Consider the following 12,619-nt stretch of genomic DNA (forward strand, 5'->3'; position numbering starts at 1 on the left):
GAGGGAGAGAGAAGACAAAGGCGGAGAGGGGAGACTTAACTAATTATTAATACATGTCAGAGAGGAGGAGGAGGAGGAGGAGGACAAGAAGAGTGGTGGTGGTGGTGGAGGGGGAGGAATTCTCTTTCACACACACACACACACACACACACACACACACACACACACACACACACACACACACACACACACACACACACACACACACACACACCATTTTTCCCCTTTTCTCCCGCTCTGAAGTTTTTATCATGTCTCTTTTTTTCCCCTCGTATTCTTCCAACTCTTTTTCGTTTTCCTCTCCTCGATGTCATTCCCTTTTTAGCTTTCTCTTTTCTTTCTTTTTTTTTCTTTATTTTCTTTGACTCCTTTGTCTCTGCTTTTTTTTTTTTTTACACTTTATTGATCATTATTGTTGACCTTCTTTTTCTTGTTTTTTGCTTTTCTTTTTTTATTTTTCTTGCGGTTTTTTCATTTTTCTATTCGTCTCTCTCTCTCTCTCTCTCTCTCTCTCTCTCTCTCTCTCTCTCTCTCTCTCTCTATTTTATAACCTGTCACTCATTCCCTATATTTTCTTACAATTTTTTCTGTCATCATCTTCATATTTCATTTTCCATTATCATTGTCTTTCTTTTTCTCTTTCTCTGTTCTTCTCCGCCGTGCCCCTTTAAATCTGTGTATCTTCTCTATTTCACACATAATCTCTCCTCCTCCTCCGCCTCCTCCTGCTCCTCTTCCTCTTCCTCCTCCTCCTCCTCCTCCTCCTCCTCCTCCTCCTCCTCCTCCTCCTCCTCCTCCTCCTCCTCCCTTGCTTCCTTCCTTCGCTTTTACTCTCCTAATTTACTCCAGTCTACCATAACTCCCTTCCTCCCACTTCCCTCTCCCTTTCCTTCCCCTCCCCCCCTCACTCTCTCTCTCTCTCTCTCTCTCTCTCTCTCTCTCTCTCTCTCTCTCTCTCTGTCAACTCCTCACCATTCTCCCTCGTCACCTACCATGTATAAAATTCTCCTTCTGCTGGAGTATGACCGCCTCCTCGCTGGTCACCGTGGCGTCCTCCTCCTCCGTGGCGGTGTAGAAGGTGGAGACTGTGGCCTGGCATCGCAGCTCCAGACGCCCCGACAGGAAGTGGGACTGGTTTACCTGGGGGAAGAACGAGGACGTGGAGTTAGGTGGGAACGGAGGTGGTTGGAGAGATGGAGGTACAGTAAGCGATAGGTGGATGGGTTGATGGATGGATGGATGGGTTGGGGGAGACGGAGGTGATTGGAGGGATGGATTAAGCGATAGGTGGATGGGTTGATGGAAGGATGGATGGGTAGATAGGTGGACAGACCGACAGACAGACATAGATATACAAGCAAAGAGGAAAGGCCAAATGTTTGGAACGTATATCGCGAGGGAATTCTTTACGCTTGCAGAATGGAATAGGGAGAGTTAATTAGAGAAAGAGACAGAGACAGGTAAATATACAAACAGGCAGTGTCAGACGAATGAGAGAGAGAGAGAGAGAGAGAGAGAGGCAGACAGACAGATATAGACAGACACACAGACAGACTGATCTAGAGACCGAGGGGGAGAGAGACAGTCAGAGAGAGACAAAGAAAGAAAGAAAGAGAGGTAGGCGTGTGAGAGAGAGCGGTGGAGGTGTGGTCAACTTTAGGGCAGTGCCACAGTGCCAAGTGACGCTAGCTGAGATTTAGTGCCAGATTCTGTAGACGAAGGGAGGGGGGTGGGGGAGGGGGATATTTCTCTGTCCTCTCTCATTTTATCTCTTTTCTTTTTTCTCACTTTTTTTTTCTCTCTTACTCTTTTTTTCCGGAGATGGTAAGAGGGGGAGCTGGAGGGAGGTGGATGTTTCTCTTGTCTTTTCTATTCTCTCTCTCTCTCTCTCTCTCTCTCTCTCTCTCTCTCTCTCTCTCTCTCTCTCTCTCTCTCTCTCTCTCTCTCTCTCTCTCTCTCTCTCTCAGGACAATTTAAAAAGAAAAAGACAAACAGAAAATGGCAGGGCAGGTCAGGAAAATTCAGGACAGCCTAAAATATTCAACTAGGCAGACGGGGAAAAGGTTGAATAGAGCAGGACAGGCAGACAGGAAGAGGACAGGCAGGAAAATGAAGGACAGGATAGGAAAAGGACAGGGTTCCCAGGACAGAAGATAGAGCATTCAGGACAACAGATAGGACAGCAGGACAAGCAGGACAGGTTGGACGGCAAGATAGTTAAGACAGCGGGGCAGGTACGATGGCAGGTCAGGTAGGACAGCAGGACAAATAGGACAACAGTACAAGTAGGGGAAACAGGACCGCAGGACAGATAGAACAGCAGGAGAAGTAGGACAAATATGACAACAGGACAAGTAGGACAAATAGGACAGCAGGACATGTAGGACAAGTAGGACAGCAGGACAAGTAGGCCATAAGGAATCTCCATATTGAGGTGGGCCATTGTTATTTTTCTCTGGCCTTGGAGCTAAACCAAGTGCCAAACCAGCTAATTACTTTCCTGCAGAGAGAGAGAGAGAGAGAGAGAGAGAGAGAGAAATCCAGACCCTTGTTTTTTCCAGCCCCAGAAATTGTGAGTGGAAGGAAGGTGGAAGATTATTGATAGCACGAGTCCAAGCTTGAGACTCAGGGGACTGGGACCCTGTTCAACTCTCACGCCTCCTCTCTGGGGGCTACTAGCACTCCGGGGGCTAGTGGGGGGTGGGGAAGGGGAAGAGAAAGAAAGGAGTGGAGATGTGGTGGGGATGGGGAGGAGAGAGTGGTTGAGGGATGCAGGTGGGCGTGGGGAAAGGAAATGATCAGCTTTCGGGAAGGACTGGGTAAAAATGGGAGAGAGGAGCAGGGGATGTTTGGGGAGAGAGAGAGAGTGGGGAGATGATGCTTCGAGAGGGAGAGAGAATAAAGGGAGGGATATCTGGGATGGAGGAAGAGTAAAATTGTGAGAGAGAAGGGGGAGGGGGATCATCTCTGGGGAAGAAGAGAGAGAAAGAGAATGTGGGGAGAAGGGGAGGAATGCTCCTGGGGAAGGGGAGAGTAATATGGGGAGAGATGGGAGAGGAACGTGAAGAGAGAGAGAGAGAGAGAGAGTGAAGGAGTTAGTGAAGGCTCTGTCGAACACTCTAGCTGCTAAATTGTCCCTATGATGAAGGAATAAAATCGTCACTGTACTCCTTTCACTTCAGCCTGACCTAAAATTCCCATCCCTCCATCTTGAATGCTGAATGATAGCAACAGATCAACACTAGGAGTATGATGTTAGTCACGAAGAAGTGCTGTGGAAAGGGTAGGATGTGGAGTCGTAGTGGATTTGTTTTTGTATGATTCATTCGTAACAACTTTCACTTAGATGCCGGTCAAGTGCAGAGTGTGATGATATTGGAAGGATTTATATGAAACACAGAAGAGGACAGTAAATTGTAATCAGCAAAATAAATCGCTTAGGAAAAGGTGTTAGGGTATTCGAATCCGTACCGTGAACACCAGCCCAAGTCGCCTGCTCTCTAGTCCGTCGCTGTGCACCCACGGGAAGTACTCGACCAGGTTCTTCCGGGTTACCTGTGGAGGAAAGTGAGAAAATGAGAGAGAGAGAGAGAGAGAGAGAGAATAAGTGAAACATGCCTAGCAGAAATGAACACAGTAATGATAGGGGAAATGAGATAAAATTAAATTAATGAATAACGTATGAAAAAAGGAAAATTAGTAGATGGAAAGGGGAACAGGGAAAGCAGATAGGAGCAAAAAGAAAAGAGGGAGATAGGTGGGGAAATATATGGAGAAAAATGAGGAAGAGAATATTAACGGTAAAAACATCATTAATATTACACTGAATCTTTGTATTTGTCTTGCTCACTGATTTCTGTTTACCTCAGTATTTGTCTTGCTTATTTACATCTGTTTATCTTGTATTTTTTTGCTTATTGATATCTGTTGACCTTTTTTATTTGTCTTGCTTATTGATATCTGTTTATCTTTGTCTTGCTTATTGTCATTTGTATTAGTCTTGCTTATTGATATCTGTTTATTTTTGTATTTGTCTTGCTTATTGATGTCTGTTTGTCTTTGCATTTGTGTTGTTTATTGATTTGTTTATCTTTGCATTTGTATATGCTTATTGATATCTACGTCTGGGTATATCTTTAGCTCTCTTTCTTTTTACCTGTATCTTAGTCTTATGTTTTTTCTTTCTCAGTATATCTGGGTGTAATGTGTAGTTTTTCACGTCTTTATGTGTATCTGTCTGTACTCGTTATACCTGTTTTCTCTCTCTCTCTCTCTCTCTCTCTCTCTCTCTCTCTCTCTCTCTCTCTCTCTCGTTCCCTCTTATTCAATTTTCTCTCCCTTCCACCTCCTTCGCTTACGTTTCTCTTCGCTAACTTCATTTTGACTCTCAAGTGCCTCAGTTTCCCTTGCTTCATTGCTTCAGTGAGGCAAGGGGTCATACTGGATTGCCATGTTGCTCTATGGGTCTTGCCTCACTCATTTTAGTCCATTTTCCTCTTTTGTGCTTATCTCATTCTCTTTCGCCTTTCCCCTTTTTTCCTCTCTTTCCTATCCTCTTTTACCATATTTCATTATACTTGGCATAATTTCCCCTCTCCTTTTGCTTCGTTTCCCCTCTTCTTTCCCGCACTCCCTTTTCTTTGCTTCATATAATCTTGCTTCATCTCTTTTTCTTTACCTCATCCCCTCATCCTTAACTCATTCTCCATTCTGTGCATCACTTTCTCTTTTCCATTCCTTCTGCTTAATTTTCTTTCATTGTTCCTTCTCTTTGTCCCACTTGCCTCACTTGCCTCGGTTACTTGCTTCACCTGACACAATATTTCACTTCAGCTACTCATTTAACGCCTCCTCTAGCTTCTTTTCAGCATATGAGAGTCCTTGCTTCATCTTTTTTTTTTTTACTCACTTCCTTGCTTCATCATGGTTTGTTTCACCACGTTTCTTGCCTCTGTCATACATGGTTTACTCTCGGCTTGCTTAACTCGACCCTTGTTTCATCCACCCTTACTTCACCCGCCCCTTACTTCGGCCACCCCTTGCTTTACCCACCCCTTGCTTCACCCACTCCTTACTTCGCCCACCCCTTGCTTCACCCACCCCTTGCCTCACCCACCCCTTCCTTCACCCACCCCTTCCTTCACCCACCTCTTACCTCACCAACCCCTTACTTCACCTAAACCCTACTTCACCCCTCTTTACTTCACCCACCCCTTGCATCACCTACCCCTTGCATCACCTACCCCTTGCATCACCTACCCCTAGCATCACCTACCCCTAGCATCACCCACCCTTGATTCACCCGCCGCTTGCTTCACCCATCCCTTGCTTCATCCACTCTTTGCTTCACCCACGAGAGGTCTTCCCTAAGCTGAGAAAAATTTCCTTGGTTGTTAGACAGACAAAAAAGACACCGAAGAGAGAGAGAGAGAGAGAGAGAGAGATGAAGTAGTACAGTTTAATATGCAGAGAGAGAGAGGAAGTAAGTAGTACAGTTTAATATGCAGAATAAATCGCTAAGGAAGAGGTGCAACGAAGCCTGCCATGCCACGTAGAATACACGCCAGGGTACCTATGGAGGGGAAGGGAGTAATAAGAGCAGTGGCGGACGCGAAGGTACGAGCGATGTTAATGGGGGAGGTAATATGGTGGTGGGTGTTTTATGTGGGGGTTGTGGAGGTAAAACACGTACACATACATACACACATACATACGTCCATATATACATTCTTTCATTCATATTCATACATACATACATACATTCATTCATTCATTCATTCATTCATTCTCTCATTCATACTATATATACATATCTACATAGCCTATATAGATACATACATACATACATACATATACATACATATTTACATACATAGCCTCTCTCTCTCTCTCTCTCTCTCTTTCTCTCTCTCTCATTGTCCCTTTGTATATGACCAAGTTGGGTTTCTCTTTGTCTTATCTCCTTCTTGCTTCACCTCCTTCATGTATCCTCACTTTCTTCACATATTGCTTCTTCCATTTTCATCGCCCCCTTGCCTCTCCTCACTCCGCTTGCATCAGTAGTTTTATTCTCCACAGTCATTTTTATTTGCCTCTGTCTTTCCATTTGCCTCAGTCTTCATATTTACCTCAGTCTTGTCAGTTGCTTCGGTTCTCCTTCCCTTGATACCTGGTTCCTTTGCATCACTTTGCCCCATTCACTTTCCATCACGTTTCCTTGTTGCTACCTGTTTTCCTACCCGTATGTTTCACTTTTTTACTCGCTATTCTTGCTTCATTGTTTCATCTTTCCTATATTCCTTGCATCATTTTCTTTTCCTGATATTCCTTGCTTCATTGTTTTTTCTTTTAGTCCTTGCTTCACTTTTTTATTGCATGCTTCACTGTTTTTCATACACTGTCTCTTGCTTCACCGTCATTCGTTCCTTTACTTATCTTCACAGTTTTGCCTCATTTTTTTCTTTGCCCCATCCATGTTCCTCAATCCATCCCCCTGCTTTTCGTTGATTTTCTTCATATTTGCTTCATTCCTCATTTCTCACCCTGTTACTTGTGTCATTCTCTCAGGTTTCCTCATCATTGCTTCATTCTTCTTGTGTCTTCCATATTACTTGCATTACCATATTACCTCAGCTATCCTCCCTCTGCTCTTCCTTCTCCTTCTCCTCCTTCATCCTCCCCCTTTCTCCAACCCCCCCACTCCCTCCCTCTCACCTATCTCCTGTCTCCTCCTTCCCCTTCCCCTCCAACCCCTCCCTTTTCATTTCCCTCGTCTTCTCTTGTACCTCGTCCCTCCTTGCCTCTAATCCGCTCCACTTCCCTTCCCCACCTTTCCTTATCTCTTCCTTCACCTCTTTTCTTACTTATTCGTTGCCTCACCTTGCCTCACCTTTCCGTCCTTTTCCTTCGTCATTTCTCTTACTCATCCCTTCCCGACCATTCTTCTTCCCTCTTCTTTCCTCCCCTCACCTTGTCTAATCACCTTACCTCCCTTCCCCTCGCTTCGCCCCACCTCTCTCCTCCTCTCGTTGCACTCCCTCCTGATCTCTCTCCTCCCTCCTGATCTCTCTCCTCCCTCCTGATCTCTCTCCTCCCCCTCTCCCTCTCACCCCCCTCTCCGTGTCCTTCATACTCCCATCCTCTTCCCTCTTCTCACCTATCTCTTGCATCATCTTGCCTCCCCCGTCTCCCCTCCTTTTTGCCTCACCCTCTTGAATTGCCCCGATGCGGCCACTCCCCGTGATTGGGTGAGGGGGAGGGGCAAGGGAAGAGGGGGGAGGAAAGGGAGGGGGAAGGGGAGGGGGAGGGGGAGGGCGACCCCTAGAGACGCAAGTTGCACCAATCAAATTTGTCCAGGGATCAGTTCTCTTCAACACCTGCACCCTTCCCCCACCCCCTCCCCTTTACCCCTCCCCTTCCCCTATCCCCTCCCCTTCCCCTATCCCCTCCCCTTCCCCTATCCCCTCCCCTTCCCCTATCCCCTCCCCTTCCCTTCCCCTATCCCTCCCCTTCCCCTCCCACTCTCCCTTCTTACCCTTCTCCATCCCTTACCCCTTTCCCACCCCGTCCCCTCCTCCTGCCCTTCCCCTCCTCCTGCCCTTCCCCTCTCCTTTTACTCTTCTTCTTCCCTCTCCCTTTTCCCGTCTCTACTTTCACCCTTTCTACCTTCTCTCCCATATCCCTCATCATTCTTTCTCCTTGTCCTCCTTCACTCCCTTCTCTCCCCCAATTATTCTCCCCTCTTTGCCCTCCCTCTCCACTCTCCTGTCCCCTTACTTCACTACCCCTCCTGCCACTCACTCTTACCTCTATTCTCCCTCCTACCCCTCTCCTTCCCTCTACTCTCCCTCCTACCCCTCTCCTTCCCTCTACTCTCCCTCCTACCCCTCTCCCTTCCCTCTACTCTCCCTCCAACCCCTCTCCCTTCCCTCTACTCTCCCTCCTACCCCTCTCCCTTCCCGCTACTCTCCCTCCTACCCCTCTCCCTTCCCGCTACTCTCCCTCCTACCCCTCTCCCTACCCTCTACTCTCCCTCCAACCCCTCTTCCTTCCCGCCACCCTCCCTCCTACCCATCGCCCTTCCCTCCACTCTCCCTCCTACCTCTCTCATATTTTTCCCCTGTGCCTATCCTCGCCATCCACTCTCTTCTATCTTTCCTGTCACTGCCCTAGCCCTTTTCCCTGTCCCCTCCCTTACCCATCCCCGTTTCCCTCTCCTCTCCCTCTCCAACCTCCCTTTTCCCTTTCCCCTCTATCCTTTCCCCTATCCTCCAGTCCCTTCCTCTTACGTCCCTTGCCCCTTCCCCACCTCCGTCCCTTATCTTTTTATCTTTCTTTCGCATCTCTCGTCTTTTGTTTCCATATCTCCTCCTGTCCCTTTTATTTCTGTTTCCATTCTTCTTTCTTGCTGTCTTTCCCTTTTTATTATCATTTAATTCCTTCCTTCCATTCTTTTCCCTTTCCTTTCCTTCCCTTTCCCTTCTTTCCATTTCTTTCCCTTTCCATTCCTTTCCTTTCCCTTCTTTCCATTCCTTTCCTTTCCCTTCTTTCCTTTCCTTTCCTTTTCCTTCTTTCCATTCCTTTCCTTTCCATTCTTTCCATTCCTTTCCTTTTCCTTCTTTCCATTCCTTTCCTTTCCCTTCCATCGTCTTTCCACTCCAGTCTTGTTATATCTCTCCTTACCTTTTTGCTATCTTTCCCTTCCTCTCCTTTTATTTTATTTTTTCTCATCTAATTAATTTTTCTTTCCTTTTTCTACGGCCCCATCTTTCTGTCTCCCATTTTCCCTCTCCTTTGTCTCTCTCTTTTCTTCACTCTTTTGTCTCTTCACTCTCTTTCTCTCCTCCTCCCCTCCTGTTATCTCTTTCTTTCTTTCTCTCCAGTTAAAGTAAAAACGAAGCCACAGTCCCATATATACCTTCTTTTCCTTGCTCTCTCACTTTTTGACGTTTCTCTCTCTCTCTCTCTCTCTCTCTCTCTCTCTCTCTCTCTCTCTCTCTCTCTCTCTCTCTCTCCCTCCCTCCCACCCTCCCCCCTACGTTAGTGACAGTGACAGTATGTGTGTGTGTGTGTGTGTGTGTGTGTGTGTGTGTGTGTGTGTGTGTGTGTGTGTGTGTGTGTGTGTGTGTGTGTGTGTGTGTGTGTGTGTGTGTGTGTGTGTGTGTGTGTGTGTGTGTGTGTTTCCATCTTCAGTCAAGCTTCCCTTTTCCTTCTCTCACACTCCCATCCACCTCACCCTTACCCTCTTCCTCCCCACCCTCCCTATCTCCTCCCTTCCGTCCCCTATCTCTCCCTTCATCCCCATCCCCTTCCCATTCCCCTCCATTTCCCATCTTTACCCTATTGTCCTCCCCATAACCATCTGCATCCCCATACCTCCCCTTTCCTTGACGCCTCTCTCTCTCTCTCTCTCTCTCTCTCTCTCTCTCTCTCTTTCCCTTCCTTTCCTCTTCCTTCTCCCTGCCTACCTCCTTCCTTTCCTCTTCCTTCTCCCTGCCTACCTCCTTCCTTTCCTCTTCCTTCTCCCTGCCTACCTCCTTCCTCTCCCATTCTCTCCCCTTCCCTTCTTCCCCGTCCTTGTCTCCTCTCCCTCCCTTTTTTTTCCCCTTTTCCTTCCTGCCCTCCCTTCCCCTCTTCTTCCCCCTTTTCTCTTCACTTGCACCTTCCCCCCTTCATTCTTCTTTCTTCCCCCCCGCTCTTTCCCTCCCCTCCTTCTCCTTCTCTTCCCTCTTTCCCTTCCCCCTTCCTTTGTCTCCTCTCCCCTTCCGTGTCCCCTCCTACCCCTTTCCCATCCCCCATCCCCACCATCCCCTTGTGGTTTGAAAGGTGAATAATTAACCTCAGCCGAAGCAGAGGCAACGTTAGAGAGAGAGAGAGAGAGGTGAGATAGACTAGCAAAAATAAGACACGGGCAAAATAGAAGAGGTAGATAGACATGAGAGAGACAGAAGTTTTAATAAGAAAGCAGGAGACAGGTAGACAGAGGAGCAGATACAGATAGTGACAGAGAAATGGATAGTGAGAGGGATAGAGAATAAAAGGAAAGAGGTAGAGACTAAAATGCTTGGTCAGGGGGGACAGAAACACAGACAGGAAGAGAGAGAGAGAGAGAGAGAGAGAGAGAGAGAGAGAGAGAGAGAGAGAGAGAGGAAAAGCAGAAAACAACAGGAATATGTGTGTGTGTGTGTGTGTGTGTGTGTGTGTGTGTGTGAGAGAGAGAGAGAGAGAGAGAGAGAGAGAGAGAGAGAGAGAATAAAATAAAAGAGAAGAGAAAAGAGGAGAAGAAAGAAAACACAGAAATAGAGAAATTCGTGGTGAGAGTGAGGCAGAGAAACAAAGAGGCTGAGAACGCTAGAGAAATGCTTGGTGTGAGGTTCTGGTTCCCGTGCTTAAATAATTCTTAGATGGGACAGAAGTGGCCGCCATTACCATTGCCTCAGTTCAAGTGAGATGCAAGACAAAGCAAGGTGTGGACGGATTTTGTACCTGGGGAATTACCTTATTTAATCTTATCTCTTACCTTATCTAATTTTATCTCGTCTAATTGTAATCTATGTGGACGGATTTTTTTCACCTCTCGCCTTACGTTACCTAATTCTATCTCGTCTAATCTATGTGGACTGAATGTTATGTACCATTGGCTTTACTTTATCAAATCTTATCAGTTTCAGTCTATCCTAATCTAACCTTGAATCTCATATTTTTTTTCTTGGAGGGAATAGTCTTGCGGGTTTCAGGCCTTTGATTCTTTCTTCCTTGCATAAAAAGCCTAACGTAACCTAACCTCAATTGTCATAACTTCTTCTTACTGTTACTGCCCTTACCATATTTACCCCAATCTGGACCCATCCAAACGTCTGTCTCTCTATCTATCGCCATTCGCCTTAATCCCGCAAGGAGTGGCCACAAACAAATCACCTCCATGTCGATCTGTCCCCCAAGATAATCTAACATAATCTAACCTTGCCTGACCTAGTTCAAGTAGGATGGAGGTCCCAGAGGTCAAATGGAATAGGAGTGAAGAGTTAAAATAGGGCCTCACTCCTAATTCCAGTAGTGTGAATAAGAGTGAAAATCAGTGTGAATAAGTGAATAACTGAATAAGAGTGAATATCTGTGTGAATGAGTAAATATTAGTGTGAAGAAAAGTGAATAATTGTGAATAAGAATGAATATTGGTTTGAGTATGAGTGACTAATAGTGTGAATAAAAGTGAATAATAGTGTAATAGTGTGAATAAGTGTGAATAAGAGTGATTAAGTGTGAATAAGAGTGAATATCAGCGTAATTAAGAGCGAATATTGGTGTGAATAAGAGTGAATAACAGGGTGGAATGACCTTATCTGCGGTGCTCTGGGGGTTAAAATGTCGAGGGAGGTGGGTTGGTTGAGGTATATTATATTCTGGAGGAGAGAGTGGGGAAGGAAGGAGGGAGGAAGGAGGGAGGGAGGAGTGAAGGAAAAGGAGGGAAAAGAACGATGTCTGGAAGAGGGAAGAGATGGATGGATGAAAGAAAGAGAGGGACGAGAAGGATGGGGGAAGGAGACAGGAAGAAAAGACAAAATGAGAAAGAGAAGAAAGGAGAAGCATGGAGAGAGAGAGAGAGAGAGAGAGAGAGAGAGAGAGAGAGAGAGAGAAGGATGGGGGAAAGAGACAGGAAGAAAAGACAGGAGAAACAGAAAAAAGAAAAGCGGAGAGAGAGAGAGAGAGAGAGAGAGGATGGAAGACGAGACATGAGAGGAACGAGAGGATGAGGGGAGATATAGGAAGGGAAGAGACTTGCGAAAGGAAAAAGAGAAAAGAAGGATAGGAGGGAAGGAAGGAAAGTTAAAGATGGAGAGGGAAGAAGGGGATGGAAGGGAGGGAGAAAAGTGGGAGAAAAGGAAGTGGAGAAGTAGATAGAAGGGGGACGGGGGAGTAGAGACGGGAAGCAGAGAAGGAAGAAACACAGACTAATATCATGTTTTCGACAGAGTACCTTTCTAGTTTATATTCCTTTCTCTTCTACCTGTCCATTAATTAGCTGATTACTTATTTACCTGTCTGCTTCTCATTGTTACCACCTGTCTCAACGTACCTTATATGTTGACGTATGTACCTTTCCCTGCTTAGTTGTTTATCCCTACCTGTGGCATTGTTTACTTATTTTTTCGGTAAGGTATGTACTTGTTTACCTGCCCCAATATTTACTTTCCTAATTGACGACGTGTTTATCCCTATGTGTTTACCTCCATGTTCACCTGTCTACCCCTACCTGTCCTTTTGTTTACTCCATACCTGTCTGTCTGTTTACCTGTACACACCTTCGCTAATTACAAGTCAGCATTTCCTCCTGTCGTTATACCTTATAGCTTGCCCATATAGGCTTTAATGCTAAATGTGTGTGTGTGTGTGTGTGTGTGTGTGTGTGTGTGTGTGTGTGAGAGAGAGAGAGAGAGAGAGAGAGAGGAAAACCGTCACCTCCGCCAGTCTTACCGGTTCCTTATTAATGTACCAGGTGAGTTTGGCTGCAGGTTTGCTCTTGGACGCCGTGCAGTTGAGTCTGGCTTTGTCTCCTACTTTATAATGCGTCTTGCCTCCCGTGATGGTGGGGCCTCGCTCTGGTAGCTCTGTGGGGGAG

At 46.1% G+C, this 12,619-nt stretch overlaps 1 protein-coding gene across 1 annotated transcript in view; it reads right to left on the reverse strand.

The window, feature by feature from the left end:
* The window catches only part of LOC145413276 (uncharacterized), a 175,242-nt gene that overhangs the window by 3,277 nt on the left and 159,346 nt on the right, over positions 1–12,619 (reverse strand). The window contains exons 6-8 of the mRNA XM_080283005.1: positions 12,475–12,608; positions 3,472–3,555; positions 993–1,140 (exon numbers count right to left, since the gene is read on the reverse strand). Of these exons, the coding sequence (XP_080139131.1) occupies positions 993–1,140; positions 3,472–3,555; positions 12,475–12,608 (366 nt within the window). The remainder of the gene's footprint in view (positions 1–992; positions 1,141–3,471; positions 3,556–12,474; positions 12,609–12,619) is intronic.

The sequence above is a fragment of the Coenobita brevimanus genome, chromosome 95, assembly GCF_032717465.1.
Source record: "Coenobita brevimanus isolate Jiangsu-jjx chromosome 95, ASM3271746v2, whole genome shotgun sequence".
NCBI lineage: Eukaryota > Metazoa > Arthropoda > Malacostraca > Decapoda > Coenobitidae > Coenobita > Coenobita brevimanus.